The sequence below is a fragment of the Austrofundulus limnaeus genome, unplaced genomic scaffold, assembly GCF_001266775.1.
Source record: "Austrofundulus limnaeus strain Quisiro unplaced genomic scaffold, Austrofundulus_limnaeus-1.0 Scaffold231, whole genome shotgun sequence".
NCBI lineage: Eukaryota > Metazoa > Chordata > Actinopteri > Cyprinodontiformes > Rivulidae > Austrofundulus > Austrofundulus limnaeus.
In genome coordinates, this window is record NW_013952633.1 from 819,396 (window position 1) to 835,055 (window position 15,660).

Consider the following 15,660-nt stretch of genomic DNA (forward strand, 5'->3'; position numbering starts at 1 on the left):
TATATATATATGGTAAAAAGTCTCTTTCTTCGAGAAACTCTGCCCAGAAATACATTAATGTAAGTGCACACCAGTCCATGTAGTCTTTTACCCATTATGCTGGCTAAAACTGAGATGTAGCTCTTGTTTAGTTTTGTTGTTTTCATTGAGAAATTCACATTCTGAYAGGGATAAACTGTTTTGAATTTTTCCCACTTGTGAATAGTCCTTATTGTTGTAAAATTATGAACTCAAAAATGTTTTGAAACTGTTGCTTTTCTCAGATTAATGGGCACCACCATTCGCATTATCACTGCTAATAGCTTTCCTTTTTTACATTATATTAGCGCATGCCTTAACKCTTCAAACCAATAAAATGCCCAAAATTTTGCTTTTTACCAGTGTGCTTACACTTGCTGATARCATCCGGATATGTAAAGCTGTAGATCTGAAAGAGGCATTCTTGCTTTTATTACCACTATGTCTTGAAGTTAAGAGAACAGAAGCAATATGCTTCTGGAATGAAAATCATTGGTCTGAACAGTTAATGACAGAGAGGGTGAAGGTGGTTGGAAGGCTAAAACCAAGGAAAAACTGAAATGTCAGCTGCTTCCCACATTTCTATTAGATAGTTACTTGGGTTGCTAGAGTACTGGAAAGTGCAGCGCAATTCTGGCACCCTCCTAAACCTCGTCCTCTTAGATGAAGAACACAGTGTGGTTTCGGTCTTAGTTACAAGTGACAGCTGCCAAATGGCCCTTTGAGCCTCTCCTTTTAGGGCAAAAAAGAACAAATGTTGTCTCTGTTTGCCATAATGTTCCAAGTATGAAGTTGTCTTGCAGAAGAAGTCATAGCACTAATTAAATGAGAAGAAATTTACTCACACAGAAAGTCATAATGCTGAGGTTTTCCACCCTCTGTGCTGCTTTTGCTTTATAGTTTGCATTCTACCGTACAACAGGCTCTTCTGCTTCACCGGGAATTGCCCATTCATATATCAAGCATAGCCACTGACCATGATGTGGTTTTTCACATAGAGGTTGTAAATTTATTTAAGTGTACATACATAAAAAAAGATGGGAAAGAAAACATTCAGCCCAATGACCGGAGGAGCTCGTCTACAGCTGCTGGGGCAAAAAAAAAAAGAGCATTTCAACATTTAACTACACTAGACTCAAAGTAATTAAAATACAGGAATACTCAATAAGGTACATATGTTTTTTTTTAATTCCAACATTACCCAAGTTTAATAGAAGCATTGCATCATAAAGGTTGGATCATTTCTATACACCTCCTCCCTCAAAAGAGTCCTTGTCAAATACACAGTTACCATTTGGGTTTTCCCAGTCTCCGTTATTTTCTTTCCAGAAAAGTGTGCTTCATTTTGGCACAAGAAAAGTAAGATAAAAAAGAGAAATTGAAACAAAAAGTAGAGAAGAAAATGACACTAATAAGAATGAAGCAACGCCAAGTAGAGGAGAAGTGAATCAGTGAGACCAGAGAAGGGACTTCCCTGTTCAAAAACTGTTTTAGAGGCTGAAAGTGACCATCAAGCAAACATGTTGGTGCTCAGTTGCACTTCCTTAGTCATTCAGCGTAGTTATGAAAAAACTTTATTTGTTTTTTTTTTTTTCTACTTCTAGACACTTGACAATTGTGGGCCACAGAAATAAGTGAGGATTTGTAAAATTGCAGCCATCGATTCTGAAGTCAAATAAAACGGGAGTGGCTGGAAGAGCACATGCTGACTCACTAAAAAATAATATTTCTGAGGACAGCCGCTCTCAGCCATCATTAAAAGACCTCGTCATAAATACTCCCAACAGTCAGAAATAGGAGACCTGTAATTTTGTGCAGCAGCTCGTCGACAAATATATGAGTCTACACGTCTGCTGTGAACCAAAATTACAGTACACTGGCTGCATCTGAGCTTGAGGTCTTGTATGACAGAGGAATGTTTCTTTGTATTGGGCTCTTATTTATAGCTTTCATAACCTTTTTTTCTTCTTCAAATTTTCTGCTACAAAGAATTTTTGTTGGTGTTCAGCAACAGGGTTTTTTTTCTTTTTTGGCTATTTACCCCTAGAAACTTATAAAAGCTGAAGAAGACATAATGAGCCATCATAAAAAAATAACTGACTGCTTGTTGGTGCAGATTTTCTTTTATCCTGCCATTAAAAGAAAAAAAAATCTGTTGTAAACTGAAGATCGTGAAAATAAAAATGTTTTTGACAATGCTGAACTAAAGTCCTCTGCCTAAAATGAACTATTTCAAGTTCATTATCAGTTTTACACAAGACAGTCTCCAAATTTCATGCAATACCTAGGATAAACATTACTTTACATTTTGATTTTATTTCAAATTGTCTCACCTGTTCGTTTCTTTCATATACATTATTATTGAACATAATGCATTTTAATGTGTCAATATTCTCAACCAAGCCATCTTGCTGATGAGAATTGGCTGTTTTTTCATGGCAGCCATGTTGAAATGGATCTACCTYGTCTCATTGAAATAGAAAAAATAAATCCATGTCCGCACATTGGGTAAATTCACTGAAGTGTTGGAGGACCTGGCTATAAACAAAAGGACCACATTAAAGTTTGTCATGTCTGCTTTGCCCTGTCTGTATTTTCTCAAACCTTTACATATCACATGCTGTGGAGGAACAAACCCTCCCTCTTTTTCCATTCCCGCTTATTCTTTCTCCTCATTCTACACAACCTATTTGTCCATGAACTCCATGTGTCCTGCTGCTGTTCCCCTCTCCAAATCCAAATCCCACCCCACAGGTTTCCTTTTATATATTTTCCTTGTCTTTTTTTCCATCTTATCCGTGGCCTTTTCACCACCTTTATTTGCCAGAGAGAGAATAAACTTTTTTTATATATTTGCTGTACAGCCTGAGAGACAGATGATGGTGGTCAGGATGCAAGTTTTCATCACTGGTCAGTTTGTTTGGAAAAACTTGTGCAGTGGCAGCAATGCCTCTGTGTGTGTATGTGTGTGTGAAGACATACTGTATTGTGAAGTATGAACAACCTTCAGTTCTTGTTACAGTTGCACTTGATGGTTTGGAGCCTTGAGTATCAATTTATCCCAGTGACRCAAAACCATATTTCTGAATTTTCAGTTTGGCTTTAGCATAGCGAGACCCAAGAACAGATCTTTAAAGCTACTCTAAGCTATAAACCAAAATGACATTTACTAAAGTGTAGCCTTCCAAAACAAAGTTGTGGTTCCTAAGAATCATCCATAAACCTTCCTGAAGAGTTTTCTTTGGAACTGTTTTACACGGTAGAGGATCACAAATGAAATTCTACCCATTTCCTTTTATTAGGACTGCAGAAGAGTTTAGGAAAGGGTAAATAAACCAAAATCAAATGTGCTTTATGTTGTTGTTTTTTCTTTCAGTTGCACCTTTCTTCAGGGGTTGCCACATGAGTGAACTCAAATAAATGATATGGCCAGTGTTGATGCCCCAATGGTCTKGGCTTGAACCTGCAGCCTCAGAATTAAAAGACCACAGCACTGATCATTAAGCTTCTACAATCTTTCAAATGGGCTTTATATTCATTTGTATTACTTATGATAAAATTGCCAGAAGTATACGAATGGTTGCTAAAGACATATTGTGCTTTTAAATCCTTCTCTATCACATTTAAATTATTCCGTTGGGGTCTATATGAAGTAGAACTGCAATGCTTTGGTTTGAATTCCTCCTTATTGTAGCTCCACAAACCCCCCCTTTTATCCTTTTTAGGTGTGTCTCAGATCAACTCATTTTGACACTGTCTCTTTAAATCTAGAGCACTCCATTTCAGTTTGATAGAGGGGTTTGCAACTGTATAACATTGCAGAAATGTTGTATTTACAAATTAATTTAAAAAAATGTTAACAACTGAAGACTTGTTCATTCAGCCTTACATGTTGGAGCAAGAGTTTGACCCAGAGTGAAAGGAGAATGAAGATAATGAAATTGTAGTTGGTAAGTCCAGACCTTGTTTAGAAGCTTCGTTGCAACAAAAATGTGGTGCAATAGTTCAGAAGACTGAACAAGCTGGATAACATGACCCAAACAGAAGATAAAGACATCTTCGCAGCACCAGGAGAGACTAAATTCAAATTTTCTGCACTCCTAGAGACTCCAAGTACACAACAAAAATGCATTTAACAGCTATAAAGGTGGATTTTGCATGATATGACCATTTAAAGTAGCTAATACGTCAGATGGTTTTTCAGCTGCAGTGATTTTACTTTATACATTAGTTTGCTTATAGGAGAAAGGTAGACATGCAGTAGTGTGGAATAAATTTATGATCAGGGCTTTAGGTGATGTGTAATACATAAAGTAATGAGTATATATTAAAAATAATTCTGATCATTTTCTGGACAGTGAACATAAAGCAAGAAACAGGACTGAGGATTTGGAAAGAATTAGAGAAAACAAAGATGAAGTCGGATCCYTTTGGTGGAGGTTTTACCCTCGCTGTCTTGCTTTGACACCATGACCCATGAGTCACAGCTGAGGAATTAACTGTGAAACTGCATGGAACCAAAGGAGCACAGGACTCCCGCTGGGTCAAAACAACAACAAAAAAAGCACTTTCAAAGGAACCAGCTTATGTCTCTGCACAGCTAGAAATGTTGCTTTCTCCTCCCTTCATTTCATCAATCCTTTCACACTTTCCCAAGGTTTTTTTTTTTTTTTTTTTTTTTTGTGGTCACGAATCCATCAGGAACTGAGATGTGTTGGAGAATAGGGGGATTTCCCCATCTTTTTTTATCCTTTCATCACCCACATGCAGATATTTTTTCCAAGTGAGCCCACAGACAGAGTGTTCTCCTGTAAGAGCTGTGTTAATGGTAACTATGTCATCTTTTTCCAGGAAGAACAATAAATTTCAACATCACAAAATTCATGAAGCAGCATTAGTTAGCTTTAATAAAGGTGAAAAGCATTTTTATTTCAGATGGGTCTAAATAAAATTGGAATGTACAGTAAGTTAAGCTTGAAATGATTAGTGATCAGCCTCATCTTAATTTTTAGGGTAGTTACAGTAACGTCTGAGACAAGAGTAAACTCATGCACCACTCAAAAAAATAGACATTCCCCATCAGGAAATTAAAACTGGCAGGGGAGGTCAGGAAGAGGAAATTATGACCAAAAGGAGGAATAGAAAAAGCAATGATCTTTTTTTATACTCTCTGTGCTTGGTTTGATTTAAGTACCCTATACATGATTTGTTTTGAGCTCATTTATTAATTATTCTGCCTAAATATTGTGTAAAAATCCACATTTGACACTTTCGTTTCCGTAGTTTTCAAAAATGTTTCTTTCTATTTTTTACTTGTTTGTTTTGAATTTTGTTTGACAGAGTGGTAGTTCATGGAAAGAAACAAAAATAGGAGTGTGTAGTCGCTATTACTTTTTGTGGACAGAATTAAAGAGCCTGTGTAATTCCTACAGACGCTCAAACAAAACTCTTACACTAGAAAAACACTTGCACTCACTTTAAAACATTTTCTGTCACAACATTTGACATTGTTCATAAACATTTTTAGTCCAGCAGAGAAGTAACAGCATTTTGTTGTTGTTGTTGTTGTTGTTGTTGTTGTTGTTGTTGTTGTTGTTGTTCTACATTCGGGTGGAAAAAGCCTAATAGCTGATATCACAGCTTGAAGTCCAGCTGTGTACCAGCTGTATTTCAAGTAGGCTTCTTAATTTGAAGACTTCCAGTACATAAATGACCAGAATCTTAAGGTCAGTGTTATGTTTGGTGAACACTACGTGCTATAATTGCCAAACTGGTGTCTGTCATATTTTCCTCTACTCCTTTCCATTCAAAAAGTCAGCACACAGAAAATAAAAATCAAGTTTTGGTCTTGCATTTTCTAATTGTCAAATCAGACAGGCTGCTTTACTCTGAACTTTAACATCTTTCAGTAGGCTGTTTGTGTGGTTACCATTGCAACCAAACAAACTGTAAACACAGAGGCTTTCTGTTCCTGAATCATGGAGTTATTGGTGGAAGGGAGGGTGTTCTTCCTACACAGTGCTGTAGCTGTTGCTCATCCGTCAGACACTAGGCGCCTCATAAGAGCATCCTTGATATCAACACCTCCGTGGTTCATATCTGAACCATTGCCTCAGTCTAGCCAACGCAACAGCTCAATGACCTCAGCTCTTTGAGCCATGACTCACCCCATGCCCCTGTGTGGTCAACAGATGCATGCGCACACTCAGCTTTAGTCATAAAGTCATAAAGTTGAATGACTCTTGATATGAGAGGTAGATGCATGTGTGCTGTCTTTCACCATGATGTTCCCATTCTTAAATGCTTTCTCACCTAAAAGACAGAATTAAATTCAACACAAACATAAGCATTGATTTGTAAGGTGACCTTTCGGCTCATCTAAATAAAATACATATACCTTGACAATTGCTTTCTGCTAAACTATTTCACACCCTGACTAGCAACAGCACCTATTACTGTAACAACTTCTATAACATTCATTTGATATTTTGATATTTGTTTAACAAGTAGTCATACAGAAATGGCTGCTCTGTATAACTTTTGAGTGAATAAATTTTCCCTAGCTTACAGTAACTTTAAAAACAATTAAGTACAAATATCTACTTTCACTTTTTCTAAGTCTTTTGTAGATGTTCACACTTGRAAAAAAAATACACCTAATACAGAAAACTTTCCAAGTAAAGCTGTCAGCAAAGAAAAAATGTTGGTCTTAGCAGAAATTATAGCACACATCAGCACTTTGATGTTAGATGGCATACAATTCATTGAACTGTTTTTTCTCTCTCATGGGTATTGTCTTACAGATCAGGATCTGGAGACAGAGTGTGGTCACCAACACTTAGTGAGGACGGCAAGACAAGCCCTTACTTGGAGCATGACTCACAGGTAACTGTTGTTTACTCTGGTTTTCCCCCAATCGCAAGTCACATCTGTTTGGTCAGACTTGAATTTACAAATAATTGGACACTGTAAAATGACAAGCACATAATTTTTCATACCTTTAACACACAGTTTGACATTTAAATATATGGCCAGACKTTTGGTGGGAAAATATTCTTAACACCTGCCAGTAGTGAATGAAAAAAAAACTTGTTAGAAAACATGTTTGGCCCCTGCATCGTCATTCTATAGACTTCTTGTCTCTTAGTGATTAGGTCTAGCTATAAATTCAGGTTTTATGGTCTATTGGTCAAAGACAACCAATGTCTTTGTCTGAAATATTCAGCATACTATCTAAATAATCCAAAGTTTGTGGATAAACATGTCACTATTAAAAAGAGATTGATTAGGCTATTTTGCTGCTGTTCACATTAGCCCCAAGAAAAGCTAAATCACATCTGGGTTCATTCTGTGACCTTTACAACTTGGTAGCTGAGATATTCAAGTCTGAGTTTGTTTTGACAGTAAACAGAATCCATGGAAACGGGCACAAAACTTGATCTGCAAGTTGCATGTACATTCTCATGAACTCGATTATAAATGAGAGAATGCATCTCACTGTTCAGTGAATTGGTATTGAAATAGAGTCTTGATTGTCCTCCAAATGTACGAGCTGCCAAAAGAATATTCAAGGCATGATGAACAGATGATCTTCTCCAAGTTTTTTTTTATTTATTTATTTTTTTTTTTGGCAGGCACATTTGCTTCTGAGTGTGTAGAGGGTGAGATACATGCTGTGCGTTGTGGAGAATTGTCAGCCTGTAGGATGGAAATAGACAATGAGGGTATTGTGTCTTAGATATATGTAAGAGATGCTCATTTGTCAAGAATTAAGTTGTGGTCAAGGCAGAAACTAAGATACATGTATCACAGTGTTTCCTTGTATGAAAAGGTGCAATGGGAAGATCAGGGGATGTGGTGAAATATACTACATATGCAGCCATTTATTAGAGTCTGATATTTTACAAGGAAGTATTTTTGAGAGTCACAGACAGAAATAAAGCTATTGAATTCCAAAAGTCACTATTTGCCTTCTTGTTCTCTGTTGTTGGAAGAAAAAAAACTTTTGTTACATGAGAAAACRTAAGGCTTGTCCCTGGTTTATAAGTTGATTTCTGAACAAAGATAAAGACAGAATACAGTGCATTTCCAATTGCATCACCTTTTTTTGCCTGTATCCACAACAGGATATRGGTTAATATTTAAAAGTCTCGCCATGTTGAGGATTACCTGATTACCAAAGCGTTGTCAATAAAGTTGTAAAAGATTTTAAAAAAAACTCAACCAGCTTCAGTGCAGAGCCTGTTGAATGGAGCTTGATGGAGCTTGAAGTATTTTCAAAGGACATTATATAAATTCTACAAATAACTGWAATTTAAGAAAGAGAAAACTGAGAGCTCTTCACGCTTCACGAAACAAACAAAGTCGTAACAACTTTTGCAAAAAAAATTTTTTGGCAAGGCACGGGAGCAACATGGGGATGATACAGCACCTAAAATGAAAACAACTGGGTAAGTCACTATGTTTATTTCATTTTGAAGTCAGGAAAGGTATCATTAATCTCGCCGGTAGCTGGCCTGATGCTGGTATTAGCTTGTTAGCTATTTGATGAAAGTGATAAAATATGCATGTTACTCTTTATTTCAGTTTAAGTAGTTTAATCTACTTTGTTTAAAGCTAATGTTTAAATGTGCTATATGAATAAATCCAACTTGCACACAATGATGGTAATAATTTAATGATAAAGCTTTAAGTTTTATTTTGCTGACAATGTGAGTGAAGAMACTTCAAAGGGCAATAAAACACCCACCATGTGTGTTTCATTGTTCTTTGGACTACTTACTTGCCTTAACCTAATACTGCAAATAAAACAAAKYATTTATTAAGTTGTTGTAAATTATACTATAATACAGAACATACCAATACAATACTGTTGTTCTCATTCCAGAAAAAAAGAAACAATGACAGGGTTCATGTTGGGAAAGACATCATGGACACCACGGCAAGCACATAACTTGACTTAAAGTATCTTTAACATGATCATCACTGAGGCTTCTGTTCATGGTCAAAGATAAAGGCTGACAGTCAGCACTATTATTCCAGGGTGCACTCTTCCCTCAGTGTCCTTGGAGAGAAAATACTAAGATACTTTCAAGGATATAGGAAATATTTGTTTATATTTTTGTGTATTTGTTTTTTTTTTCTTTTTACTGAATCTTTTTGATGAACATTTTTTTACATGCAATTGCTTATTAAAATGATTGTTATTTGCAACCCTAACAAACAAAAATAAATCTTTACAATTTAAATAGTAATCAATAATGGAAGTTTGCATTAATAGAAACATGAAAAAAAACATATTGGTGAAATATGATTTTATGGCATACAAAAAGGCAGATGCATGTTTTAATGTTCGTGCTGAATTCTCATGATCACTTTGGGTTTTTGGCTTACACAGCTAAATACMAAACCTGAGTGAGACAGACTTTCAGTAACAGTTTATATAACCACACAGACAAGCATGACAAAAGAGCTTTGCGTGGTGGTAATATGAGAGCAGCAAATCCTCTCTCCTGATTTTCCCTTTTGCCTTCTATGGTATCTCAATAACATCTTATCCATCACTTCCTTTCTCCTTCACTAAAGTCAGACAACACTCTGGTATCTCATTTAATAAATTAAACCTGGGCAGCTGGAAACCTCCAAGTCAGGGCTACTCTAATGTCACAYGCAGGTGGATACATCTTTGCATGAGCAGAGGAAGCAAATGTTCCCTGGGGACCAAAACATTCCCTTTCTTTGTTTTCTGTTGTACTTTAATACAATTTGAATACATTACAGTGCTGATTGTTCCTGAGGCCTGGTGGAATTATTATACTTGACTTGTCTTTGCTCACATCTGCTGACAGAAATTATTCAGTGAAATAAATGTGGCCAACAGTGTCTCCAGAGATAAATCACTTTGGAGAGCAGGACCAACAATGACCTGATTCAWATCAAATTAATTGATGAAAATGGAAACACAGTTAGAAAATGTATTTACAACCACTTAAAACATGTCTGCTATTTAAATTTCCCCTTTGTGATGTCTCCAATAGAATACTTTAGGATTCATGTTGAAGCAGCATACTTTCATCAGCAGGATGAGAACTGAAACTAAAAACGTACTGAACTGCCAAAGGAGCATCAGAGCACTTTCCTTCCAGYAGAAATAAAAAGCCCAGATTCATTGTTGGCATCCGTCATCGTATTCTGTATTTGACATTTCCTCTTTTTAATTTTGAACTCCTGTTGGAAATTCCAGCCTCACTGCACATGATTTTTTTTTTGACTGAGCAGGAAGTGACTCGTCAATGCTTTAAGGGGGCTCCTTTTACCTTGAAAACTTGGGAGATTCTCATAAAAGCCTAAGAGGAAAAGCAGGAATTTTTGGTAAAATTCCAAGCAGGCATATGACTGGATGCTGTTTTTAAAACACTGTGACTGCATGACTTTTACTGTTGCTTTTACTTGGGGAAGGATGAAATTCAATGAAACGGYATGATTTCCAAGGAACTGAGCTCACATTAAAGGCTGTCCACAAGCCACCGGATGTCTTACCCAACTTCCTAAAATAGAAATAATTTTGTTACMGTGGGATGGCAGGAATGAGGTAATAATAATGTGTTATGACTAGACCTGCATAAATCACATGTGAAACTTTGACAAGGTTTTAACTTTAAAAGGATCCCGTAATGATTTAAGATAATTGTTTCTCTATCAGTGACTGACACAACCCCAACATTAAAGTGAACAAAAACTGGATTATCTTGAAGTAGATTCACTCAGACCCAGCCTAATGTTTTTTAACCACCAGCTCCCCAACAACCCTGCCTTGAAATGTGGGTAAAAAATAGATGAATGTATGGAAAGATGGATGGATTCACTACAGTTAAAAAGTCAATCAACACTGTTGGTTAAAAACATTGCAGATTTTTTTTAAATTTCTACCCTCAAGCCACAGTTTGCAGTTGCAGCTTTAAGTAAGAGGGAATGCCCTACAGCCATAGTTCAAATCAAACAGCAATGTTTTGGCTCAAAGTGCCTCAGTGTCATTCATGAAAGCTAACCCATCATTATAGTGAGAGCTAATGTGGCCTAGCACTATGGTCCTGTGGAAAGAATGAGGCCTCACAGTGTGGAAGCTGAAAGGTTTGGATTGCACGTCACTTGAAGCTTCCAGTCTCRGCCCAGGAGCTGGCAGCTGAAAGCAAATTCTCTAAGCTAACATTAATAGGAGCTGACAGATAAAGTCCTTGCATGACTTACAGACCGTAATTCCTTCTCTGCTTGGAGATGAGCTATGCTCTTAAAACAAAAGGTTTTGCATGACACACATATTTTGTTTATAAATGAACAACATAATTATTTTACAGTATCAGTAATGAAAGAAATTACTTTTAAAAACACAAGACAGTAAAAAATAATAACATATTTAGAGAGAAGAAAGTTTGACATATAAATACTTGACAATATAGTTTAAAAAAAGTTCAGTCCAAGTTCAGTAGATAATTGAGATGTTGGAAGGGTTTTTTACAGCTTTATAATGAGTCACAAAACCATCATTTTACATCATATACCAGTAAGTACTGCAAGTGTTTAACATTTATTCATAGAGATATCTCCTATAAATTAAAAGTTCTGTAAGTAAACTTTATTTATTTAGCAACGTTATTTATTTAGCACTTTTCACCATCACAAACATCACAAAGTGTTTAACTAACAAAAAACTAAGAACAATAAAAACTCAAAACAAACATAAAATAAAAATAAATGTGTACTATTTCACACAGCATTATACAGTATGTCCCTCCAGACCCAGGGAACCATAAAGGATTGGTTTGTGTTTGGTTATTTGTGCAAAGCAACATATTAAAATCCTAATTTTGAACATTCAGAGGGACTCAGCCACTCAGGAGGCAGTTCATGCATTATTAAGACTTTCTGAATCTCAAGTAAAGGTTGGCATATGCTTTCAATTAAACTCCCACCTTACACCCACACTACTCTTCAACCTGTCCTTTCTTCATCTGTACCATGTAATGCCCTAGTTAGTGTTCTGCATTAAGGTCCACTCATTTTGCTCTCCGAATAACTTTTTGTCCAGGTAATGAAAGGAAAACATTCATATGTTTTGACTTAAAGCACTTCACTAAGTACAATCAAAGATGAACATGCAAATGCCAAATGCCTTTGTTTAAGTACAAAACCTCATCCGTTACCAATTTTCCTGAATCATTAGGCAGGCTCAGCTGCCACTGGAAAACAGTTTGGTGAAATCACTTGGATTTTTAGCTTTATGGGCAGCAGACAATGCTGAGTCTTATAAATAGTTACATCATTTCCTTATCTTTTTTTTGTCTCTGGTTTGTTTTCCACTGAAACAGCAGGTGTGCAGTCACGCTATGGAGGGCAATTAAAGTGCATTCATTCTCAAGAGAGAGAAAAAAATAAAACAGATTACCTCACAGGTGGTGTTCTATTGGGTTTCTGATTGGAGCTGCTTGTACGGGTTTTCAGTTGTTTTGACTAAAATGGAAGATTTACCAAGGAAATCAGGGTGAGAATGTATTCAACATAAGAAATGTTGACCTAAAAGACAATATTTCCATGAAGTCCTAAAACAAAAGAATAAATCTTTTTAAGGAAACAGTTGGCTCAAAGGTGATATATGTAATCAAAAGAAATTTTCCTGCTGTTTGTTATAGCAGCTTGAAAGCTCTTTCAGGTCCTAAATGTAACCAAACAGGCATTTTTATAAGGCAAGCACCAGATGTGCTGCCTTATAAATCTACCATCCATCTAAAGTAAATAACTGTGGAACATGAGTGCTCAGTTGGGGAGGAAAGAGCATTAGTCAGAAAAAAAATACAAAGTAATGATTTAAAAGTGGGGTTGAGCTCAGTTCAAACAAATGGAGTCAAACCATCTCAGACAGGTGTGCTTGGGTGAAATGAGTAAACACATTTGTGCTTCTACAATTTGCAACTCCATCCAAACAAGATTTTTATTTTTAAGTTTTTGCATTTTTATCCAACACACAACTGGAAAGGCCTGGTTTATAGACAGACATTCTACATTTACTAAACATGATGGAACGCCAATTAATTTTTTACAATAATTATGTGAAATTTTTGAAAGATCAAGATGCACCCAAAGGCTATATTTTGATTTCAGTGGTCTAATAAAACGGAGACACAACAGACCTCACTGACTTGTCCTCAAATCAGTTTTAGGCATGTTGGTTAGGCTGCAGGGTTTTCAAAGTTTATGCTAGTTTTTTATTCATTCAATGATATGTCCACATGGCATGGGTTCAAAAAAGGAGTTGGTTTTTATGAATTGATTTGTAACATTATGCTTCTTGATGGCACCATTCTGAACAATCGTGTTCATTCTTCATGTTATAAGTAAGGCACTTACCTGAAATAAACATTCCCTGTGTCTTTGATCTGGGTGATGTTTGTCTCATTCAACATCACATTGTCAGATCTTTGCCTTTTATATTTCTTTTCTAAAACCTTTCCATTGCAAGATCAATAGATTACCCGAGGCTCTCTGGTCATGTTTGTTTAGATCAGTATCATAAATGTAATGTCATTACTGTCAAGTTCCAACAGGAGTGTGAAACCAAATCTACTCTCATGGGTTTTTTCCTACACTTGCTTTATTCTCAGGCAAGAATCAACGTGTCTGGTTGTATCAGTTATTCTGATCATTATCAGAGGACTTAGTGTTGTATAAATGTGAAAAAAAAAATGAGTAATGAATGCTAAAAGGCCCTGTAGGGACAGTGATTTGTTATTAAAGACATTTTATCCTGAGTAATGATGTATTCTCAGGAAATTAAAAGATCTAAAAGGAATTAAGGGATAATATAGAAATGCAATTCAAGACTAGGAAAAAACTGTGAAATTAAAATTAAAAAAGATGTGATCATTTTTGATTAGAGATTTGGAACAGAGTTGTGGTAAGAAGAAGTGTACGTACTGACTGTGGCTTTTTAAAATGGATACCCAACTTTATACCACTGCCGCGTATTCACTTGCCTCCAACAAACAAATCTGGGCACAAAGTTGAAAATGAAACTTGCTTTTCTTTTGGATCCCCTCCTAGAACTTTCACACTTCTTGCGTGTAAAACGTCAATTCATCCAAACGTAAACATGGAAGTTGAATCAAGGTTACACTTAGTTCTCATGGGGTCAACCATCTGTAAGAGGAGCTAAAGATAACAAATAGGATGTAGTTTGGCATGTTTGGATGTGTTSTTGTAATCATGTTTCACTCTCTAGCTTTCTTTATACGTCATTCGGAAGGAGCTGGATGTTTCCTTGTGGCTATTTGGTGGCGCAGTTSTAAATTCTCTTTCTTTTGCCTGCTAGGATTTTGTTCAAAGAGTTTCTGGTTTCATTTGTCTCTAATATTGAGGTTTTTTCATGAAAGCCATTAGCTATAACTAAAGCATAGATATTTAGATATCAATTTAGATTTAGATATTCAACAATGACAGAGTGAATATCTAAGTTCAAGTTTTGTGTTTTCTCGTGTAAATGAGAATCCAAAACATTAAAAAGTGCTGAGTGTGTGTGTGTGTGTGTGTGTGTGTGTGTGTGTGTGTGTGTGTGTGGTCCAGGCAAAGACTGAGAGCAGGATGACATCCAGCAGATCCATCTGTTAAAATGAGAGGGGTCCTGTCTGAAGAGGCAGTGAACCTTCACCACCTGTGGCTAAGGCGCTTTAAATCAGCCCAAAACACACAGCCGTGCACATGGACACACATGGACGCTCTCAGTCCAGTGGCTCGTTGATGCAACAGTCTGTTTGGCTGCACGGCTGAACTTATAAACAAGGTTCTCCATCTGGGCTGAAATGTTTATAGTCTGACACCATGACGGTGTGCAGCCCTGTTCAGTCATTCAAAACTGCTGGCTATCTTTTGAAATTCAAAGGTCCAAAACACTATCAGAAGTGGTGACATCAGCGCGAGCTTTGCAATAAAACTTTATCTGTACAGTTGGGTCTCTCTAAAAAAGATGAGGCTAGTTGCCAGCGAGCATTATCTCTGAAGTGTGCTGACAGCTGCAGTAAACAGTTAGCAGCTCGATGAAGTCACTATGGCGTTTGTGCAAATGCACGAAGAGGGCGCTGACCTTAGCCTAAGCAAACTTGCTAAGCACACAGTGGAGTTATTTAGGTGTCTAATGCATCTGTCTTGCATTAGTCCTGCAGATTCTTCTAAACTGTTCCAACCGAATAGATATATGGAAAGTCTGTGGAATCGTGTTAAAAATCTAGTTTATTTTTTTAACTACCTAAGAGCTGTGTCAATATCTATAGGTTTCAGCTTAGAGAAGTAGTCAACAAAGAAAGCTCAATATTTACCCTACAAAAATATTTTGTTTTGACAGAAATAGTAGATTTAAGTCTGACGTAAACCTCTGCGTAATAACCCTTGCTTTTAAAAAGGGAAAAGCAGAAATGAGCCATACTTCTGGAAAACATTTTTTTTCACAAAGGGATTGTGGTTTTCTAGTCAGGACACCTCCATGATTATTTTCTCACTCCCTTTAAACTCAGACAAAACATACCACTGCTGCTGATGTTTTTCTTTTAATCTAAGATTTTTTTAAAGAATTGTTCATGCATTTTAAACCTATATATG

General features: G+C 36.4%; 1 protein-coding gene across 1 annotated transcript in view; it reads left to right on the forward strand.

The window, feature by feature from the left end:
- pdlim4 (PDZ and LIM domain 4) overlaps window positions 1-15,660 on the forward strand; it is a gene marked incomplete at its 3' end in the record, with an annotated part of 37,923 nt that overhangs the window by 11,282 nt on the left and 10,981 nt on the right. The window contains 1 exon segment of the mRNA XM_014019808.1: window positions 6,822-6,903. Within this exon segment, the coding sequence (XP_013875262.1) occupies window positions 6,822-6,903 (82 nt within the window).